At 50.7% G+C, this 23446-nt stretch overlaps 1 protein-coding gene across 9 annotated transcripts in view; it reads right to left on the reverse strand.

Moving 5' to 3' along the window:
- Clec16a (C-type lectin domain containing 16A) overlaps nucleotides 1–23446 on the reverse strand; it is a 150871-nt gene that overhangs the window by 120437 nt on the left and 6988 nt on the right. For all 9 annotated transcript variants that reach the window (XM_048333044.1, XM_048333043.1, XM_048333040.1 and 6 more), the window contains exons 2-9: nucleotides 18506–18634; nucleotides 17526–17659; nucleotides 13499–13647; nucleotides 11275–11380; nucleotides 9477–9600; nucleotides 7579–7753; nucleotides 6501–6554; nucleotides 3349–3462 (exon numbers count right to left, since the gene is read on the reverse strand). In XM_048333044.1, the coding sequence (XP_048189001.1) occupies nucleotides 3349–3462; nucleotides 6501–6554; nucleotides 7579–7753; nucleotides 9477–9600; nucleotides 11275–11380; nucleotides 13499–13647; nucleotides 17526–17659; nucleotides 18506–18634 (985 nt within the window). The remainder of the gene's footprint in view (nucleotides 1–3348; nucleotides 3463–6500; nucleotides 6555–7578; nucleotides 7754–9476; nucleotides 9601–11274; nucleotides 11381–13498; nucleotides 13648–17525; nucleotides 17660–18505; nucleotides 18635–23446) is intronic.

A 23446-nucleotide genomic window follows, 5' to 3' on the forward strand; every position in this document is an offset into this window, starting at 1 on the left:
TGATTTTAATGCACAGATGAATTTCAATTAGATACTTATCTGACCATGCTGATCTGTGTTAAGTTTAACCCTAAATTACAGTCTCTCTGAGTAACTCTGCTCTCCTCTTTGCTTCTCTCTCTCCAATTTTGGTTGGTTTGGTAAGTATCTGCTAGTAAAAATGAAGTAATACCAGTAACTTATCTACACATTACGGGAAGGAGAAAGTAGGTTAAAAAAGACCAAGAAACTTAAAACAATTTTGATGAACCACATCCGAGCCAGGCAGGAAACAATAGGAGACTGTTCTCACTCACAAGGAAGGAAGGTAAATCATACAGGACTATTGTCAAACAAGTCACAGATGACAAGCACCTTGTCTAAGCTCTTCCTGGATTTCAGCTGCAGTCCTCAGAACACAAGCATCTTTTATGGCAGCAGAAAGGCCGGCCCTGAAGGAGGAAACTGACAAGTGACACTTTCACTTGAGCCATAGCTGCTCCTTACAAGCCAAAGACTCTCTCTCTCTCCATTCAGGCATTCACCATAGCCACTGTGGGTCCCACAGTGGAGGTGAGACCATCCCTGAAAGAGGCTGTCCAGAAAAAGGACAAATCTCTGAACCCTCCTTCCAATGAAAAGGTTCATCCAAAGTGGAACTCCTCAGCTGAGAGGCAGCCAGTGACCTATAATATGGTTTTGCTCCAGTCTGTATCCAGAAACATGGCTAAAGTGGTATAACACTAGCCTCAAGTGAAGAACCTAAGGGACAGTGGCCAGGAAGAAGCTATGGGACAGTTCAAGCCCAATACCAGCACCAAAATAAATAAATAAACAAATTCTGGCAATTCAGAAAATAGACAATTTGGCAATTGAACAGCAACCTACTAGGTACTTTCTGGGTACCTGAAGTAGACTGTTTCCCCCCTACCCCCAGTGACTTGAACATGCCAGGCAAATGCTTCACCAGTCAAGTCATGGCACACAAACCCTCCTCCAGCTCTTTGGTTATTTTTGTTTTTGAGAAAAGGAAACAATCTTACCACTGACTTTAGTCTAGGCTGGCCTCAAACTCCAGATCCTTCTGTCTCTGCTTCCTGATTAGTTGGGATTACACGTGGGTTGGAATATATTTTCTTCCCACCCTCAGCAATGGCCTCCAGAGCCAGGCTTGCTGTGTTTGCCAAATGGGATGAAGCACCTCATCCAACGTCTCCCGATGGCAGGGCACGTAGAGGCCTGACTCGGCATTCATTTAGCAGTGCTGGTTTAAGAAGTTGCAGAGGATGGGCTGGGGATATAGCCTAGTGGCAAGAGTGCCTGCCTCAGATACACGAGGCCCTAGGTTCGATTCCCCAGCACCACATATACAGAAAACGGCCAGAAGCGGCGCTGTGGCTCAAGTGGCAGAGTGCTAGCCTTGAGCTGGAAGAAGCCAGGGACAGTGCTCAGGCCCTGAGTCCAAGGCCCAGGACTGGCCAAAAAAAAAAAAGAAGTTGCAGAGGAATAATACTCCTAGCTCCATAAACACCCAGTCAACTGCTCATTCCACAGACCATGTGCTGTTGCAAGTGGGAGCCCCCCTGGAGGCCTTGTTCTAGTTCAACACTGGTCACTGAATTTCCAGGTCAAATCCTCTCACAAACACTTCTCCTTCCCTCTGAGCACATGGAAGACTTGAGACAGGACATTATCTGTGCATTAATCTGCAGGTGGGACATTCATCTGCCCCACATCCATCTCCTCCAAAACACACCAATGATAAACTAGAGACCATGATTTGATATGTCCCCACAAAGATCCACAGAAAGGGCTTGAATGAACCAAGATCACACTAGGCATGAAAAGACTCCTTTGAATTCAGCCTAACCAATACCACACCACCAAGGATGGGAGGTTTCTGGGAATCTTTATGGAGGCTCTAACTCAACCCCCCTTCAGCAGTAAAATGGCCTGGCTAGATGGCTGCACCCCTGAAATACCAAAAGGGCAGGGTACTCCCTGCAATGATGGCCTTTTCTCTGTAGGATCATGTTACATACACACACACACACACACACACACACACACACACACACAACACAAACACGCACACAGGTCCACAGCCCAACTGGAACACCTGGCTGCCAAGATACAGCATCATCAAACACATCATCTCGGACACATATGCAGAGCCCAGGCTGCAGGCAATGTAACAACGGACATGATGCTGCCACAGGAGGGTAGAGGGATGAGACGTCTGATGTAGGAGAAGCAAACCTAGGCCTTATAGGTTGTAGGTGTGGTACAGACACAGGTATGGAGAAACATAGGACTTTGTGGAAGATGAGCTAGGCCAGTACTATACAGCCTGGAGCTCAGGACACCACAGCAGGGTAGGGTGGCAGGAGCAATTGCAGCAGGACAGCCCAGGGGACAAGTGGAAAAGCAAGTGGGAGGGGAAGAAGAGTCACAGTCCTGGCCATCAGGGACTTCCTTCATCAGTGTATGGGCAGGAGGGGAGATGATACAGTCCTGGCCACCAGAGATGTCCCTCATCAGTGTATTGGGGGGTGTCAAAGTCTTGGTCATCAGAGATGTCCCTCATCAATATGAGGGGAGGGGTAGTGCACAGTCCTGGCCATCAAGGAACATCCCTCATCAGTGTACAGGAGTGGGAGAAGAACTGTCACAGTCCTGGCCATCAGGAACATCACTCATCAATGTACCAAGGGAGGGGGGAGGGGAGGTGTCACAGTCCTGAACTAGAGAGACTAGACATAAAATGCAGATTTCTTCCAGCTGCTGGTGGCTCATGCCTGTAATCATGTAATGCCTGTAATCAGGAAGCTGTGATGTGAGGATCACAGTATGAAGTCAACTCTGGCAGAAAAGTGTATGAGACTCATCTCCAACTAACCACCAACTGATAGAGTGTCAGCCTTGAGTGAAAAAGCTAAGCAAAAGCACAAGGCTCTAAATTCAAGCCCTAATACCAGCACAAAACCAAACAACAACAACAAAAGCAGGTTTCCAGCTTCTCTTGGGACCTGTGAAGACAGGGCAATGCCACACCTGTCCTCCTAGAGAACTATAGGTAGGGTAGGGCCCAGGATGTAAGAGCTATTTACCACCACCTTACATAGGGCCCCCCATTGTTCCCCATTTCTGTAGACCTGTGCATTGCCAGTGACACAGCCAGACAGTGACACACAGTCAAGTCCACTGGTGACCACTGACCCAGAGCTCCTGGGCTTGGTTCCTTGGATTCTACAGCAGCTTAGGCATCATCACTGCTGTACAAGCAGAATGTCAGTTTCTGATTTAGTGTTTCAAGGGTGAACAAAAGGAATCATGAATGGCTTATCATAGCCCCAAAGCTAGACTTACAGAACTCCTCTGAACATCCTGTGCAGGTTTAGCATACGTCTCAGACAGATCGCCGTTCAGAATGACTTCAGCGAGCGAGTTCACCAGCGGGGCATGGTGTATAATGAGGAAGACCTGGGAACAAAGGAGAGATGGGCCATGCATTTGAGACTGCAGTCTCCTCACCCCTTCCTGCCCTGGTCAGAAACACCCAGTCTGGGTGACAGGGGACCAGAGGACAGGTCATGACGAGGAGAAATGAGCTCTCCTCCAGACTCCTGCCTATTTGGCTGGCTGATTTTCTTGGGAAGGAAATGTATTTGAGCCAGACCGTCCCTTCTGGCAGGGGTCAGCCAACACTGGTCAGAGTGGAGAAATGTGGGAAAGAAATGGCCAAAGCAGCACACCCCTTCCTTTCCATCAAACTCAATTATGGTAAGACCAGAAGGCTGTGTCCCAATGCTTCCACTACACAGAAAGGTACCAGAGAGCCTGTCTGTCACCAGAACTGTCCAGTCCCTGTCTCACACTGGGATTTCATGGCAGTGTTGCAGGTGTGGGAACTGGGGAAGAAAAGCCACAGAAGCTGGGGGCCTGCACAAATGTACCAGGCCCTGGGCTGTCCAGGAGCCCACTCTCCACTCTGTTGCCAAGGTTCAGAGGAGGGGTGATGGGAATCAGGGGGCTCCAGACTACCCTGCAGAGCTGGCCCTGACACACCAGCTCGCTTGACCAGTGCCCCTGGGGACAGAGAACTCTAGAAGAACAGCAGTCTCTGGGCACAGATAAGGTATCAGAAACATGAGCTTAGAAAGAAGAAAGCTGGTTTAATGATTCAGCTTTAAAAAAAACAACACTTTTTATTAAAAAGTATGTTGTATGTACAGTGTGTCACATTTTATGTGTGTTAGCATGTCATATATTATATGTTACACATGGTGTTTTACGTTTAATAAAGGCAGAAGCCAGCCCTGGCTGTCTCTGGGGTATGGGATTGCATGCCCATGGGAGACCCTCCCTTGTGTCATATTGCTAATGTTGGGATAAGAGGGATGTTATCAAATACTAAATAAATACAAATCAGGTAGAATAAACAAGAAAAAGGGACAGTTTTTGAAACAGCCAGAGGCCCTCACTAGCACAGACTTGTCTGTCTTATCAATCTGTCTGTGTATGCAAATATTGAGTATGATCTAGTACACTGACTCACCTCCAGAGCTAGGCAGACACTTAAAGACATTAGCTGGGAATGCGGCCTAGTGGTAGAGTGCTTGCATAGCATGCATGAAGTCCTGGGTTTGGTTCCTCAGCACCACATTCACACAAAAAGTCAGACATGGCGCTATGGCTCAAGTGGTAGAGTGCTAGCCTTGAGCAAAAAGAAGCTAGGGATAGTGCTCAGACTCTGAGTTCAAGCCCCAGGACTAGCAAAAAAAAAAAATGTTAGCAACAATCATGGTAGTTCTCTCTTCCACTGTGGCCAAATTACTGCCACACTTTACATGGCCACAGGACACAATGGGGCCCTGAGACCCTTCGTTGGGTACATGAGCACTCAGTGCACACCCACCAAAGCCCTCGCAGACAGGGGCCAGTACCTCCTGCCCGTGGTCACGCTGCTCCTTTCTTGGTCTTGTGACAATGACAGAGAAGGGAGCTGCCCCTGCCCACTGCTGACATGGAGGTGTGCCCACGCCAGACTGAAAAGCAGTGCTGGTTATCCACGCCACACTGACATTGTTTGGTTTCAGGGGACAGCATCACCTGGCATACCAAGTTGATGTCATAGATGTGAATTTCCTGGCTTTTGCCAGCTGTGCTTATAAATGATTAGTACTTATACATGATTAGTGAGGATGCCAGTGCTTAGAGGACACGGGATTGAAACCTGACTGGGGTTTCCCCATACTTATGCCACATAATAAGCCAGGTGAGAGGGTGGGGGAGGAAGGGCTCAAGACTGTCATCTTTATAAGAGATCTTCATACAGGATCTCGGCTTGGGGACTGAGAAGCTGGGCTTTCTGTGTGACACTGACAGAAGTAAGGAAGCGCCTATGCCACTGGTCCATTGCTAAGAAGACATGCCCATGCTCCCAGCAAAGGAATAAGGGGCTGGCAGTCATCCTCCTCAGAAGAAATCCCACCCATGCACGCAATGTTGCAGACGGAGAGGTCCCAGGATGTTTTCTACAGGACTGCTATAGCTGAACAGCTGGCCTGCTCAGGTCCTGTCAGCCTCCCAGAATCCCCAGCGGGAGATGCAGAAAGGGCTGCCAGCAGAGTCTGGGGCTGAGCTCTGGTACACAGAAGGACATTCAGACAGAGTGGGCACTGGGCAGAGCTCTGGGCAAACAGCTTTCAGAGCTGGTCAGGCCACATCCGGATCCCAATCAGCCTAGTGGCCAGGGGAGGTGGTGGTTTGAGGCTCCCTTCTGAGACCAGTGGGAGCCAGCCTCCCTCCAAACTGAAAAGGGCAGGGGGTCCAGCTGGAAGGCTGGCCTCTCATCCAAGGTAATCAATAGTGGAGCCACCGCAGAAGTGAAATGGAGCTATTAGTCGAACATCTGACTACTTGACAGGCTAATGAGACAGCCTGTGAGTCTGGACTGCTAGTAATAAAAATGTTTTTAAAGTTATGTAACTAGGTCTCCATGGAGTTTTTCCCTTCTTGGACATAGTACATAACTGCCAAAAAGGAGCAGAGTTGTTTAAGGAGGGCGGGAGGTACAAATGTGGGAGTGGACACAGCTAGGAGACACCTTGCAGAAGGTAATCTGGAAATGAGCCACAACCAAACCCTTTCAGAGCAGCTCCATTTCTTAAACCAAGATTGCTGTGTGGCACACCATGGCCCGGCCTTTTGGAGCTCATTTCAAAATACAGTAAATAAAAGCCAGGCGAACTCTACTTCTGGGTACGTAGAGCATGCCTTGGCTGCTCTGGGAATCTCAGCCTCCATGTAAAAATCAACTAGCCAAAGGCTGGATTTATTTCTCATTCCTCTAAATTTCTATCCCGTCAGAAAGAAGGCAGAGCTGCCTCTATGGCTAGAAAAGAACACCCTTTTCTTCTTCCTAGGATTTTAAGATAGAGGACACAGAGACTGAGCACGACCTGTGTATCCACAGACCCCCAAATAGGACTGGGATGCTGGTGAGGGAACACACATACCTGTGACAGAAGATAGAGGGACACCGGCAGGCTGATTTTGGGTCGTTCTCCTCCCTAGTGAAGAGTGGAGGGAAGAAAGGTCCAGGTTACAAAGGGAGCGCAGGACACACCTACCAAAAGCTATCGGTATAAACAAGAGGTGCTCTGGCCTCAGATTTCCCCTGCTCCAACCTCCCCTTTCCTGCTGCTGGTCACAAGACAGGTATAGGCTCGTCCCCCAACACAGTCCTCTGAGCAACCCCTCACCGCTAGCTCCAGCTTGGCAGCTGACCCAATAGGGGCTTACTTCCAGGTCACCAAGAAGGCGACTGTCCCCAGCTGGGCACTGAGGGCCTGGAGCAGAGGTCCCCAAGACCAGAAGCAAGCTCCAAAATACAGAGGGGGCAATTCCAGGCCTTTGGCTTTAAAACAACTCCCCTCAAGCTTCAACGTGCTCCATCCACCAGTAGCTATGAGGGAAGGAGGAGTGGATCTTTTGGACCTACTTTGCAGGTGAAGAAATGGCCTAGTAGAAGCTACTGCTTTGCCAGGGGAAAAGGCCAGGCTTGAAATGCAGTTCCCAGGCTTAGTGAGGCCACCAGAGCTGCTCTGAGGAGCTCAAGAAGGCTATGACTTTCTTTTGCTGTATTTACTGATCTATGGCAAGAATTCCCCATTCTACCTCCAAATAGGAAAGGCCAGCCCTTGGACACATGCATGGAAGCCCCCTACAGGGTGACCCATGACTGTCCTGTCTCCTTCTGAGGCCATGGTAACTGCAGAATGGTCAGAGTGCTCCCACAAGAGCACTTCCTCCCTAAGGGAGAGGAAGCCAAGCCCTGGCATGTGACCCTCCCCACTGAGAACTCAACAGTCACGGCTTCCCCAAGCTCCTGTCCCCTGTGCCTGTTCGCTGCAGGCCTAGCCTCCATCCCATCTTCTCAAATCCAGAGTGTACCCAGGGAGCCTGCACTCAGAGCTCCCTACTCAGGGTGGAAGTCCTAGCCTTTACTTTTATGACTAAACCTTTGTTGGGAAAGGAAAGGAAGGAGAGCCTCAGGCCCCAGGTTATTCCCCACCAGGCTGGAAGGCGGCACACCTTGTCCGGGTTCTCCAGAGAGTACACGTAGAGTGGCAGGAAGAGCCGGTTGAGCAGGTGGTCGGTGAGCACATCATTGAGGAACTCACAGTTGATGATCAGGATGTCGTTGAGATAGTGCAGGTGGTCCAGATGCTCAGCTACCAGATCGCTCAGTTTCCCTCGATTGCGGTGCCTGCCATGCGAATGACCACCTCAGCCAGGAGGCCAGGGCAGGGGGCAGGGCCTGGAGCCAGTAGCCTGAGACTTAGATGGAGGGGCTCTACCAGATCAGGGTCTCCTACACTAGCTCAGACAACTCCATCCTGTCCCACTGATACACAAAAGGAAAATGGACAGGTCTACTGCAATCTCTTGTAGGGGACTCCTGGGGCACCTCCTCTGAGGGCTTTTGTATAAGTCACCCCGTAAATCTAGACTCAAGTAAATGGGATAAACAAATAAAAAAAAAAAAAAACTAAGCTCTAGTAGTAAGTAAGCCAAGATAATCACTAGGCAATATGGCCAACTCTCAGCTCCCAGATAAAGACCAGTAGTGGAGCCATATATCCTTGCCAATTAAAACACTCCAGATTCTAGAAAGAGACTGGAGCCTTATGCAGCAATCATGTCTGTCACGTGGCCCCCATGTGGTTCCCAAAGCGAGGTCACAAGGCCCCTGCCCCAGGTCCAGGCTGGAGGTCACCATGTCCTTGCTGTTACCAATAGCCTTAGGAACCAGTGTATGGCCAGCCTCACTCCAAACAGCAGGGGACACACTCTGTCACCCTCTGTGGTGGGCTGGGGGAGGGGGGTGAGGCAAAGAGGCAGATCAGCCAAGACACAGAGCATCCTGGGGCCACTTCTCAGCTGAGGCAGACTTGCAGACTGCCTTATCTGGCAATGTCTCCTTTCTTTGGCCTTTGTGCTCGTGCCACAGAGGGAAGGGTGACACCAGCCATAGGGATCAGAGGCAGGGACGCTAGGAAGGTCCTCGATGCACAGGAGGGGTGGCAATGAAAGATCTAGTGCAAAGGCCAACAGCACGCAGGAGCAAGAAATCCCGCTGTGAGGCATGCCAGGCTTCTCAGACCAGGTAGAATAGTTCTCCTACCATAAAGCCCACCCTTGTGCAGTGTGCAACTCTTAACACCGTGAAGCTGTTCAAGTGTCCAGGCAGGGCCTCACCTATGCTACACAACTGCTCTACCACATAGCTACAACCCCAGCCCCAGTGCTTTAGTATATTTACAACTGTCCAACTTCCCTCTGGGAGGAGCAGTGGCTCATGAACAGGCAGCCATCCGCCACCCTACCCCGGTCCAGTAACTATGGATCTACTCTGCCTCTCAATTTGCCTAGCCTGGGCACCTCACCTCAGTGAAAGCCCACACTCTGAGGGTTTCTGTGCCTGCCTCTCACTTAGCACACCATGCCTGACGTTCACCCAGGTCTCAGCTCTTCATTCGTTTCCTCCCTGAATGCTACAACACTGCAGACAGATACTCTGTGCATCCATCCTCATCTCTTTTTTTTTTTTTTTGCCAGTCCTGGGCCTTGGACTCAGGGCCTGAGCACTGTCCCTGGCTTCTTCCCGCTCAAGGCTAGCACTCTGCCACTTCAGCCACAGCGCCGCTTCTGGCCGTTTTCTGTATACGTGGTGCTGGGGAATCAAACCTAGGGCCTCGTGTATCCGAGGCAGGCACTCTTGCCACTAGGCTATATCCCCAGCCCCCATCCTCATCTCTTAACTGCAGCTCGTGGTTCTCATCCCCCAGCCTTCCACCACCGTCAACCCTGCACAGCGCCCTGGGCTAGTGGTCTCTGCTCACCTTCACTTCCCTCCATGGGCCCTGAGTTCTCGCCCACACACCATCCTCCCCCCCCCCCCATCCCCGACAAGGAGAAAGACCACGTACTCCTCATCTGTCTGCACACAGTTGTCAAGTTCGATCACATGGCTCCCGATGAACCAGACCAGGTTGGAGAAGTAAGGAACGGCAGTTTTATCTCTGATATAGTGTAGCATAGCCTGGTTATCCACTGGGAACATTCACGGAAAGAAAAAAAAGGAGGAGGGGGAAAAAAATCCGTTTAGCTATTTACTAAAAATAACATGGGGGAGATTGAAAACCAAACCAAACCAAACCAAAAGAACCACAATGAAAAAGCCCTCTGCTATAATCTGGAATTGTCTGTCTTTCCTGGAAACCCTTGAAAATGTTTATCTTATTCATAAAACTAGAGTCATCAGGCAGTTCTTATGCTATTCAACAAATTAAGAAAATAAATGAGTGGGCTCCACATGTGTGGTGCGCTGGAAAATGACAGCGCCTGTCATGCAAGTTGTCTGGAGTGAGGGTGAGCGAACCGCGGTTAATAACTTACATGACACTGGGTAAGGACGTGAGTCGTCATTGAAGGAAAGGCAAAAAACAGACAACAGTTAACAAGGTTAGGAACTGGGAAGGTGAGACAGCCGCCCAGAGGGACAGACAGCCAGGGCAGGAGCCATCTAAAGCAAAAGAGACAGGTTAGAAGAGAACAAGAGAAAACAGAGGGAGGCAGGAGGCAGAAGGCAGTGAACCAACCATGCTTGGACCAGAGTCACAAACTCAAGAGGCCAGCAAGGTTGGCTGGTGGCCCAGTGAGTGAAGCCAGGCACCCTGGGTATATATAAGCAGGGAGTTGGGGCCCCGACCCTAAGGGGGCATCGGCCTCACAGCACCAGCTGGCCCCTGCCCGCCCTGCCTACTGGGGGCCAAGATGACTGAAAGTACTTTCAAGTCAAAATCCAGACAATCATTTGACATCTTCAATTCTTATTTATTATTGTCGAAAGTAAACAGAGTAAGTTTATGTGAAAGTGAAAGGAAAGTCATGAAACGAAAGAAAGACTACATTTGGAGAGGGTCCAAAGAGGAGTCTTCGCATCTCCCAAGTTTTAAATAACCTTCTTCTTCTTTTTTCCCCCCAAACCTATCTAAACCATTTAAAATGGGTCTGAGGGCTGGATTCAGTTTGCCACCCCTGGAAGAGCTTAACTGGAAGGGCTGGCCTCCCTTCCCCCAATGGGGATCAATTCCACAGTAAGATCCTGACTCATCCGGGAGACACTGGGGACCCAGCTCCACCCTGGTGAGGACAAGGAAAAGGCCTTGGCGGGCCAGTTCCAGTCTTAGAAGCCTCAGGGCCCAGGGAGCCTGGGAGGGCTTTCTCCAGAAGGCAATGTCTACGGCACTAACATCTCCAAAGGAGGGATTTGTCAGTGCAGGCCCTCACAACTGGTCAGGAAACGCAATACTGCCCCCTGCTGGTCACAGCACAAAATACCTTTACAAACTAAAAGATCCCCAAGTTGTGTACTGAGGTACAGTTTACAAGTCAAAATACAAACTTTTAAATCTACCATTTAAAAGACAGCTCCACTTTATCTAGTATCTTCCATGGCCACTCAATCCCACGTGCCCCTCAGGGCATTTGATTTCTGAGTAGCAGCATGGAGCAAGACCACAGCATGCAAGGAAGGGTGGTGGGAGACAAGCTCCATGAGGGAGCACCAGCTACGTGGCCTGTAACTGCAGGGATTTGGGGAAGCAAGCAGCTGTGGCTTATGACATGTGAGCCCCCACTGGCAGAGAACTGCACACATGCATCCACAGGCCACGGGAGTGAGGACTTATTGCCAATCAGAAAGCAGCCAAGCAGGAAGCTTACCTTTATAGACATTCAAAGTTATGGTCCTTACAGCAATTCGAACCATGCTTTCAGGATGATTGAAAAACTTGATGGCTTCTGTGTACAGGGCAAAGTCATTGGTGTGCTAAAACAAGAGAAGTAGCAGAAAGTTACCCAGCCACAGGCAGCCAGCCCCACCCCAGGTGCTGAGACCCATCAGAGACCACAACAGAAGGGAAGAGGATGCCTCAGTGAGCCTCCCAGGGCCCCACGTCCTCGCTGTAAGCAGTGTCCTAAGGCTGCCTTTTCCTCCTTGAAACGGGTGCTAGGATTAAAGGAAACCAGTTCAGAGCTACCTCCCCTGAAAACATACAGTGTCACTATCAAGTTCATATTCATGGCCAGCACCATCATGGAGGAAGTGGGCAAGAAGCTTCTGCTGATGGATCAGGACTGAGTGAGGGGGTAGCACAGAACACAGTCTATCTAAGGAAAATGTGTCTCATTCAGACCAGGATCCTCCTAGCGAGAGCTCTGCTCCCCTCTAGTGGCCAGGACTCCACAAGGCTCCAGGCTCCACGCAGAACAGGAGAGGCAGGGAAGGCCAGGGTCTTCCAGCCAGCAGGGTGGAGGTAAAGGCTAAGAAGGATGAGGCCACTTTGAGAACTGGATGTCATGTCAGGTGTGCACCCACCAAGACTCACGTACACAAAGTGTACTTGCTCCCATTAAAACGGAAAGGAAGCCCAATTCAAACACTGAAGCTCCCAGCCAGGGCTCCCAGGCCCTCACTCTGCTCAAAACCTCACAGGTAGGTTTTCTCTCACCAGATCAGTCTCTGAGCAAACATTTTCATTGGCTTCCTGGTCTCTGGACATGTTTACTGAGCACCTATGATGTGCGAGCTACTGGGCCCATGATGTTAGGTTTTGTGGGTAAGCACTGGGAAATACCAGCTTGGACACCAGCTCTTCCCCATCAGCAAACACAAAATCAAGGCCCCGGTGCTGTGGACAGCTGGCTGGACTTCTCCCTGGCTCAAAAGATACACTAGAGATGATGGACTGACTTCAAATGCAGGCCAGAGCAATGTGGCCACCATGGGAAGACCCCACCACACAAAGCCCTGGGCTCTGGGCAGCGGCCTCCCATGGATCCCAGGAGGCACTGTGATTTGCCTTGTCTCTTGCCTCACTCATCTGGGGGTCAGAGCACTTTAACCTCCTGGGAGACTGAGTCACAACAGCCTGCCCAATCAATCCCAAATTCCAGACCCACCAAGGACAATTCTGACCGGCAGGAGGGGAAGTCTGGTAGGAGATTTCTGAGAAATTTTTTTCAAATTCAAAAACAGACACAAGAAAGGAAGTGATCTCATCAGAAATTCCAACAGCAGCCTGTGAATGTGTGATGCCTGGTGCTACTGCAGCCTTGCTGTGAACATGTGGGGCTAAAGACATGTGGTCAGATGCAACTGCACAGTCACACAGCAGGATGACAGAAAACCTAGATCCTTGATGATATGACTGAGACCCAGAATGACCCTGCCTCAGCCAGCTAGCACTTTTTAGGAAATAAGAGAAAGGCTACCAAGGGTATTCATTTACAGAAAACAGCAAGCCTGGGATGGAGTTGTGGCCCAAGTGGCAGAGAGGGCTCTGAGTTCAAGGCCCAGTATTGCTTGGAAAGGGGGAAGGATTACAGAGGCAGGGGAGGAGGAGGAGGAGGAGGAGGAGGAGGAGGAGGAGGAGGAGGAGGAGGAGGAGGAGGAGGAGGAAGAGGAAGAGGAGGAGGAGGAGAAGGGGGGAGAGGGGAGGAGGGGGAGGGGGTGGGAGAGGAGGGAGATAAGGAAGAGGAAGAGGAAGGAGGAAGAAAAAAGAAGGAGAAGGAGAAGGAGGAGGAGGAGGAGGAGGAGGAGGAAGAAGAAGAAGAAGGAAGAAGAAAGAAGAAGAAGAGGAAGAAAGGAGAAAGATGGGGAACAGCATGTCTGCAATTCAGACCAGGATGGGGTTCCTGTTCTCACAGCACATGGCTCCCCCAAGTCAGCTGGGGCACTTCTCCCTGCAAAGCATCAAGCTCAGGCACAGACTGAATGTTACATGGCAGTGGAATGGGAATTTGCCAAATACAAACATCTTAAGCACCCAAAGTGAAACAGCACGCGCATTCTTCATGAGCAGACACAGGACAGACTCCAACAGACAGGAGGTGCTGCTGTGCCAGCTTAGCTGTACCCCAGCGGGCCCCGCTGGTAACCCCTTACCTCATTGTAGAAGAAGTGGACAGTGTGGTTGTTAAGCTTCAGTGAAAGTGTTTTCAGGAACGATATATAATATGCCATAATCTCTTCATCGGAAAAGTCAAATTTATGGACAATAATTGAATTTACATAGTTATTTGACAGCAAGTAATCTAGAAAAGAAAAGCAAAACCGACAGGTCAATTGCGACTGCAAAAGAGAGGAGGAGCAAAGGGTGCCAGTAACAAGCAAGGGACCATGGGAGCGCACGCAAACCTGCTAACTGAGCTGCGAGGAAATCACCTACTACACATGCATGCACGGCATTACAAAGCTCAAAGGCAAGCATCTTAAATGTCTTTCCACTGTTGGAAAAGTTTAACTGGGGGTGGAGGGGGGTGATTGGGCAGGGCAGAGGCTTTCTCACAAACCACTTTATAAAAAGCTGCCCCATTTGGCACATTCAAGTGTGTGCTAGCTGTCCTTCATCCTCCTGTCTGACTACCTGGCCCTCGGGTGAGTCCGGTGACTAGAGCGCTTCTTTCCTCTGTGCTATCATGCCAGTGGTGGGCCCAGGAGACAGGAGAAGGGAGTGCTGAGTGGGGTGAACTGTGATGGCTTCTGGGTGGCTGGCAGCACAGGTGTCATGCCAGGGCTTCCAGTGAAGTCCTGCATGTCTCAGGTGTGCTGGAGATGAGGAACAGCCACAGACTTCATCTGCTGCCCACGGGGACTCTTCCAGGGCCTCTAAGCGGTGGCCCTGTGGGTGATGGGTGATGGGTGACCACTGTGGCAGGGGAGGGGCCTCTCTCATTCAGCTAGGATCTTTCTGCTACCTCTCACCGTGTGGCTTTGGAGGTAATCTCAGTCTCTCTAGCGACACATCTGGGTGATGGCTGCTTCTAACAGTGAGAACCTGGAAAGTCCCTACATGCCCACTGTCGGGTGGAGGTGTTAGGCTAGCACAGCAAGATGCAGTTGGTAAACTACATCTGGAGGCTCCAGGGAGGATGGTGAGATCTGAGAGGACTGGAAGCTGGGACCAGCGAGGCAAATGGCAAGGGGGCACCTGGAAGGTGCTGTCTAAGTGGGATGCTATAAAAACTTGACTTTCTGCACTTATTTTGTTGTTTTACAATAAAAGCAGTTTCCTTCTATGATCAGAAAGTAAAAATAAAAACAATCCAGGGGACAATGGCTCATGCCTGTAATCCTAGCTACGTGGAAGGGTGAGATCAGGAGGATTATGGTTTGAAGCGAGCCCAGGAATACAGCAAGACATATGCCTTCTCAACCAATTGCTTTTTGTTGCTGTCTGTGTCTCTGTCTGGTTTTGAGAGAAGTAACTCAAAGTAGTCAGAAGGACAAGGAAAGTTACTTCGTATTAGTGAAGGGAAGCTCCCTGGAGAGGACATATCAGCCTTCACATACCCACACCAAATGCTGACCAACCCCAAGTTCACTGGACTTACACGTACTAAAAGACCCCAGCATGGTAACAGTGGGAGGCTTCAGTCCCCCACTCTGACCAACAGACAGAAACAAAAAATTCAACAAAGAAACCTCCAAATGACATGACACCACAGAGCGCACAGACTTAGCAATATGCCCACAGAGTATTATTTCATCCAGCAGCTGCAAAACACATATGGAATCTTCTCCAAAATAGAAACTATTTTAAGACTCAAAGCAAATCTTGGCTAAAATAAGAAAAATTGAGTCAGGCGTAGGTGGCTACTCAAGGAAGTCGAGCTCTAAGGATCAAGGTTCAAAGGCAGCCCAGGCAGGAAAGCCTAACCATCAAAAAGCAAGAAATGGCACTGAGCTCAAAGTGGCAGAGCCACTAGCCTTGAACACAAAAGCTTAGGGACAGTACCCAGGACCTGAGTTCAAGCCTCAGGACTAGCATTTTTTTAATTAAAAAAAAAACTTCCTATGTTATATCAGACCTATGGAGACTGAAAAAGCATATTATAAAGTACCAATGGGCCATTAAAGAAATAAAGGGGAAATTAAAAAGTTCCTAGAATCTAATGAAAATGAAAATACAACCTGGCAAAGCTGAGGCCTTGAGTTCTAATTCCAATACTGCCAAGAAAGAAGGAAGGGATGGAGGGATGGAGGGATGGAGGGAGGGAGGAAGGACTACCAGAGGCATGAGGGAGGATGGACTTGCCCTCAGGCCAAGGCTCTGTCCTGGAGCCCCGGTCCTCTCTAGCTGCTCCTCTGCCAGCTGGTCTGAGTCAGCACTGTCCTGGCCTCAGTCCTGGGCCTGTGCCACAAGCTGGGTCTTCCCCTCTCAAATTAGAAACCGCACTAGTTTCATATCCAGTGAAACAGAAGCTGGTAACAAGGGAAACCGCGTTGGGAGCCATGAATCAGCCCACATTTGTCAACCTGCGGTTATGGGAAGCATGAGGAAATCTGTGGGACAGCAGCTCCACCTAGTGGCCACTGCTGTGAAGCACAAGCCCCGGCTCTCCCGCAGGAGAGAGTTTACCTTTTGTCCTGCCCCAGGGACAGGGCCTGCCTCTGATCAAGACATTCATCCTCTTCCTAGAAGGCTGCACACGGGCTTGGTGTGGCCATCTTGGATCATTTGAGGAACACCAGGAACTAAACCAGGATGCTTGCCCTCAGCACTGATGGGGCTGGTGAGCTGTCCAGGGCTGTCCTGGGCCCTGTAGGATGCTGAACAGCACCCCTTCCACCAGTGACAAGCCCCCCTGAGGACAACTGAGCAACTGTCCTGGGCTGACACCCTTGCATGCTCTGGCCTCCTTCAATGTTCAAATGAGGACACTACCAGCCCTAACCCTGTGCTTAGAGAAGGCAGGCACTGGCCTCAGAGGCCACCTTCCCTGGCTGGGCAGCAGAATTAAAGCTGAGGGACTGGGAGAAAGTTTTACCCCTAAAAACCCTTCTGCTACCTGTGCCCTGGGCAGATTAATCAGCAGCTGACTTTTTCTTTTTGTGGCAATACTGGGATTTAAACAGGTCCTAGGTGCTTTCTCTGAGCTGTTCAAGGCTGGTTCTCTACACTTGAGCCATAGCTCCACAACTCTGATCGCTGAGGTAAGAGTCTCAGGGACTTTCCTGCCCCGGCTGGCTTCAAAGAGCAATCCTCAGATCTCAGTCTCTTGAGTAGAAAGGACTGCAGGAGTGAGCCACTAGTGCCTGGATAGCTGATGCTTTCCTATGAGCCCTGAAGAAGAAAGGCAGACACTCAAAAATCGCTCAACACAGGGACAGTGCCAACCCCTCAGTGTCCCAACACACAGAAGTAAACTCAAAGTTAACAGTCTGAACTCACAGTCTTGGAATTTATAGTCTCCAGCAGATACATATGCTCAGTGCTCTCCCCTAAGGGGACTGCATTTGGAGATGGGGGTTTTTAGGCAGTAACTAAGGACCAATGGGGTTGTAAAGGCACGTCCTAATCTGATGGACGTGGTGTCCCCACAAGAGGAAGAGACAGATTGAACTGTCTGGTGCAGTTGCATGCACAGAGGAAGGGCTGCATGGGGGGAAGGTGGCTGCTGTGGTCCTGGTGTCCCCAGAAATCATGGGCTAGAACCCTAATCCTCTTATGTGGCAGCACTAGGAGGTGGGCTCAGGAAGGTGTCTGGTGACGGGTGCAGCCTCATGAGTGGACAGCGCAGTGGTCTCTCTTTCCATGAACCCTCTTGCCCGTGAGTTGAAGTAATGCAAGGCCTCTCCAAATATGGTTGCCTAACCTTGAACTTCTCACACTTCAACATCATGAGCCAACACAAACCTCTTTCCTTTCAAAATTACCCAGCCTCAGGTGCTTTGCTGTAGCAACTGAAAACAGACCAGGACAGTAGCTGTCTACAAGCCAGTTAAGAGTTCTCACCAAAAACCAGTAGTGAAACAGTAAACAAACTGCTCCCACCCAAACACTCAGCTACCTCACTAGGGTGACCAAGCCAAGCCCCGGGTGCAGTAAACACAGATGCACAGAACTGCACCGTGCTATGCCCTGCTGATGCCCCACAGAGCGGAGGCCAGTATCAAGCATTGCGCTTACACAGAGAGGTCTCGTGACTGATGTTCTCGAACAGGATGTTCAAGGTCTGCAGCAGCTGCACGCACACGTAGCGGCCTGACTTCTGCCTCAGGATGTTAAGGAAGAAAACAAACATGTTCTTCTCCAGGAAGAAGCTGGGGAGAGAGCAGGAAAGGGTCAGTGGGTGGCTGACCCAGGAGCACGGGTGGACACAACACACGGTATACTTGCAAGGCCTGGGCCTCCACCACCCCGTTCCTATGATGCCATCCTTCACTAAGCTCTAGACGCCTGTGGGAGGCCAGTCGTGGTATCTGTCTGGCCTCTGCAGTCCCCGGTGCAGGTAGCATGCTGAGCTTCTCACTCGCGGTCATCCCTGAACACCTGCTCTGGGTCAGGCACTACACAGAGGATTTCTGCTCTCTCCTTTAAAGATGTGGGAACTGAGGCTCAGAAAGACAAAGAGCTTAGCCTGAGCCTGCTCACGTAGGGAGCATGAGGGCGGGGAGTAACCCACTCCTAGGTCTCTCCACACTGGTGAAGCTGCTCCTTCATCACCTACCAGTCAGGTGACCTTGAACAAAACTGGGGAGCCCTCCTCTTAAGGCAAGGTAGAGACCATCTCACTATCCCCTCAAAGCTTAGCAGGGTGCTAGGCCCTCAGTAACGGCGCGCGCGCACACACACACACACACACACACACTCTGTGGGTAGCCTCTACCGGGGGCAAAGCCTTTCTGTCCATCTACAAGCTCACCATACAGGTGCTTCCTCTGCCTTTGGGAGATCCTCAGACACTACGTGTGGAAAATTACCTGGCACTTCTTCCTTCCCATCCCTCCTCACTGTTTGCTGGCCTCTACAAAGGTTCAAGGACAGCCATGGAGCGAGAGACTCGAGCAGGACCAAATAAGTGTCAAGTCTGCATCCTGAGGTGCACACTTGGCAGAGCACTCAAAGGAAGGGGCGGGATTGGAAAGCTGCAGCACTGAAACACTTACTCGAACACTGAGCTGTCATTCTGGTCTCCCCAGATCAGGATCTCGGTGATGGACCGGATGGTCTCCACCAACAGGTTCCGGTTCTGCTCGGTGACGGTGGTGTTTTTGGTCAACACATGGTACAGATACCTGGGAAGGCGGGAAGGATGTGAGGTTAGGTTGGTGAGAAAGCAGGCCCAATGGCCAGCAGTAGCACTTCGGAGACAGCACATTTTCAGACACCGGGAGCACAATTTCCAGTCAGGTCATGTCACCATTCAATTAAAAAAAAAAATGGCTGATGATACTTTGAAAGGTTAAATAGTAGAGACCCAGACTGTGACAGGAGCATCACCAGAGCCTTGATGACAGCTCCCCAGCCACCTTCCCAGCAGTACATGGGGCTACTGGAGCCCACTGGGAGATCATGCTCATGCACACTCACACATACCCCATGATGTGATGCCAACAGAGACACATGGCTCAGTGCACGAGTGCCTGACACAGGACCTGAAGCAGGTTGGTGCTAAGATCCAGAGATGGGAGTCACAGCTCAGGGAGGGTGTGTCCCAAAGCCAGTGGCTAGAACAGGAATCCAATGTGATGAAACTGCCCTTGGAATGCCCATTAACCCCCTCTAGTGCAGTATGCCTCTGAAACTAGGACTCAAGTGAAGTTGGTAGCTCACAAGCCAGGGTCAGCCATCTTATTCACTGAGCACAGAGTACTATGTTCACAAAGTTAAAGTGGGCTTGAGAGGCCACGCACTGGGTCCTCTGTCCACACCAACAGGCCCAGAAGTCAGCGAGGGGGCAGACAGGCACATCAAGTCCAGTCTTCTAGCTTCTCTGCTGGCAGCGGAGAGGCCAGACTTACCAGAACCACTATGGCTAGGCCTGGCCAATGTGGGGCCCAGGGGCTGCCAGCTGCATGGATTTTAGGATAGCTTCTCAGGGGCCAGATCCATCTACCAAAGGGCCCCAGACTTGAGAAGGAAAAGTAGACCCAAAGGGAAGTAAGTGGGTTAGTCACCTGGCTCCCCCTGTGGTGGGCAGGGCAGGTGAGAGGAGGGATGGAAAGATGAGTTAGGACTAGTCCATCTAGAGTCTCCAAGAACGGCAGGATCTAAGAGGTGAGACCTTGCAAATGGAGCAATAAGAAAACAAGTCAAGCTTCTATCATTCCAGCTTTGCGAGAGGCCACAGGTAGGAGGATGATGAGATAAGGCTAGTCCAGGACAAAAGAGTGAGACCCTGAAAAGTAAAAAGCAAAAAAAAAAAAAAAAAGGGCTGCTTCTGGGGATCTGGGATTTATGGATTATTAAATAGTGTTGCTATCATTTCATCTTAAAGATACAGTATAGGGCTGGGGATATAACCTAGTGGCAAGAGTGCCTGCCTCGGATACACGAGGCCCTAGGTTCAATTCCCCAGCACCACATATACAGAAAACGGCCAGAAGCGGCGCTGTGGCTCAAGTGGCAGAGTGCTAGCCTTGAGCGGGAAGAAGCCAGGGACAGTGCTCAGGCCCTGAGTCCAAGGCCCAGGACTGGCCAAAAAAAAAAAAAAAAAGATACAGTATAATCAAGCACTGAATTAATTTTCTTAGAAACTACACATGCTTTTTAATATGCAATAAGAAGTACTGCCCTCCAAAAATAGTAATTCTCTGTTGGAGACAGCTGTGCCTTTAAGAGGCCACAGCTGGCTTTGGCCCGTCCCCTCTTCTTCCGCCTTCCACAGGAAGAGAAGCCCCCACCTCCAGGGGCGAGCACGTGTCTGATGGCCGGGACCCCAGAAACCCAATCCTTGGGGGGGCTGGGCCTCCGCCCACAAGGGAAGTCCCCTGACATCACTTGATGGACAGCCCTTGGGGCCAATCAGGGGCCCCTCTCCTGTGCCTGCCTTTGGGGTATATCTCTTGGCGCCTCATTTGAATAAATCAGATGTCCTAGAGGCGGTCTCCAGGGACCCACGCATCTGTGTCTTCCTTGGTGGGTTTGGGGCACCCTGCAACCACACGCTACCGAGGGCTACCTGTGGCCATTGCTCCCACGTGAGAGCGATAAAGGACCACACAGGAAGGGGTGGACAAGCCCCTTCCCCCCGCCCCCTCAAGCGGAGGGGAAGTAGATCGAGCCCAACAATTCTCCCCCTGTTGAGAAGATGACATCCATCCATAAGCACCACAGCTCACCGAGGAGGTGGCCTGAGTACAAGACTGGGGAGCTTAAGATCTTTAAGGTCTAACTCCAATTGACTGGCCTTTCTGCCCAATGATTTCTACCCAGAATATACTTTGTTATTTCTTTCTTTTTTTTTTTTTTTTTGTCAGTTGTGGGGCTTGAACTTTGGGCCTGGGCGCTGTCTCTGAGCTCTTAAATTCAAGGCTAGCACTCTACCACTTGAGCCACAGCACCACTTCCAGTTTTCTGGTGGTTAATTGGAGATAAGAGTCTCACAGACTTCTCTGCCTGGGCTGACTTTGAACCAGGATTCTCAGATCTCAGCCTCCTGATGTTGGGGATTCACGCTGCCCTACCCCCAGCCCTGGGCAGTGTGGGAGGGAGCCCCTCCCACCTTCTGGCCTTAACAGGAAGAGAAGCCCCCAGCCCCTGGGGCGAACTCGTGCATGCCATTATGGCGGGGACTTCTACAGAGACCCAGCTCTTGGGGGGCTGTAGCCCCCGCCCACAGAGGAAGTTTCATGACATCACCTGATTGGGGCAGCCCAGTCAGCCAATCAGTCAGTCACCCCAAGTCCTTCCCCTTCCGCCTTTGTCATCGTAATAAATTCTGCCCGCCCTCTGCGCGGCTGAGGCGCATGGACCATCGAATTGCCTCCCCAATGTCTCTCTCTCTCTCTGCCACCGTTCCACACGTAAGGGGACCGGGGAGGGGGGCCTCGGCATTTCTCCTCAACCTAGCGTAATCCATCACAGATTTAGGCATTTCCCCGGGAGATAGGGGGAAAGGGGTCCTAGAGACCCCAACATTTGGGCATCTCCTCCGGAGAAGTGGGGAGAGGGGTCTCAGAGGCCCCGACATCCTGAGTAGCTAGGATGACAAACGTGTGCCAACAGCATGTTATTTATTTTTTAAGTGCTGGGGTTTGAACTCAAGTCTCACCCTTGCTAGGCAAGACACTTTTCTACATGAACCACACACCCCCCAACCCTTTTTTTTTTTTTTTTTTTTTGCTTTTTACTTTTCAGGGTCTCACTCTTTTGTCCTGGACTAGCCTTATCTCATCATCTTCCTACCTGTGGCCTCTCACAAAGATGGAATGATAGAAGATAAACCACCAAGCTTGACTTGTTGGTTGAGATGGCATCTTGCTAATTTTTTCCCCAGGCTGGCCTCAAACTGCAATCTCCTGATCTCTATCTCCTAAACAGCTAAGGTTATAGGCAGGACCTGTTGCATATGGCTTATATTCTTTGTGTAATATGGCCAACCAGAAAACTCTTATTCCTATGTCAAAGCCCACCTCAGGCAGCTCTTGGTGAAGCCTTCCCTAAAGAGGGAGTCTCATCCTCATCCCCTCATCCCCACCCTCCTTAACCCTCTCATCAGCACCTCTGCATTCGTGTGCTTTCACTACTGCACAGACCTCCCAGAGTCACAAGGATCTGCACCTCATGAGGCTCATATCTCAAGGCAAGAATGTCTTCTTGTTCCTGGTGACACTAATATAGTCCTCAATATCTGGGGCAGAGCCGGTGCTCGGGAAATGCTGTGGGGGCAGGGACAGCCACCAGGAACGTAAGTAGATCACAACATACGAGACTGAACACAGTGGAGATCCAAGTGCCAGGCACAGCGAGTGACAGTACAGACCTGGTGAGGCATTTGGCTGGGCAGTCCAACAGTCTCGATCCCTTGCCCTGCCCCTTCCTCACTGTGGCCCTTGCCAGGCCCCTTACCACAGCTCTCTGCAGGCAGCAGTCACCTGCAGCCATTCAATGACAAGCACTGGCTGCACAGCAATGTTGCCTGCTGTTAATATTCTACCTCACTTGCTGTGGTGGGGCCACTACCAATGTCCTCCCAAGCTGTGCATAACAGCCCAGGGCTGAGGGAGTCTGATCGGGCTGGTGCAAGCAGCTGAGGAAGGCGGGCCTCACTTTGTGAAGAGAGGTACAGAGAACCCGACAAGGGCAAAGGCTGTGAAGTGTGTGGATTACTTGCAGACACTGGTCCACATGTGCCTGGGCTATGCCCATCTCTGTCACTCACCACCTGGGTGATCCTGAATCAACTAATTTTACCTCCATGCACCTCAGCTCTCATGCCTGAAAATGGAGTCAGCAGTAACACGGAGCTGTCATGGTGGCAGTTAAAGAGGCGGCTAGGCAGGCAGATGCTACTCTTATGTGACCCAGTGCCACTTAACCTATGGTGCTTGCTTTCACTAATAATCTCTAGGGGAAAAAATCCTGGAAACCATAAGGAACCCTTTACAAGAAGAGAAGGGTGGAGTAGCCAGTCCAGCAGGAAGATTCTGGGAGCTTGCATGAGCCTGGCACTGGGTGAGGGTGTCACAGGACCCTCAGAATCACATAACCTTGGGGACTGCCCACTGTTAGGAGAGCACCTGAGACGTAGGGACACTGGGCTGGATGCTGTGTGTGCCGGAAGAGACAGGCCAAGTTTTCTATTTTTCTACATGGAGTGCTGGCTGACCAGCCCTGTTTACTGAGGGTCTTCATTTCTCTCATGCACTCCAGTGGCATCCTGTCGGCCATCAGGTGATGACGTAAGTCCTTCTGTTGCTCTAGCTGCTCTGATCTGTTGGTGCATCATGTGAACAGCATACCAGCTGTTCACCATGCTGGCTGCAGTTGCTGGCAGAAGTCTTGCTGCTTGCCACGGGGTAAGGTATGCCCCCATCTTCTTTCCTTCAGCCTTTTCAATATTATCTTTCCCTTTCTCCATGCTTAGCATTTCCGTGGCACTTGGG

The sequence above is a fragment of the Perognathus longimembris genome, chromosome 23 (genome assembly GCF_023159225.1).
Source record: "Perognathus longimembris pacificus isolate PPM17 chromosome 23, ASM2315922v1, whole genome shotgun sequence".
Lineage (NCBI taxonomy): Eukaryota > Metazoa > Chordata > Mammalia > Rodentia > Heteromyidae > Perognathus > Perognathus longimembris.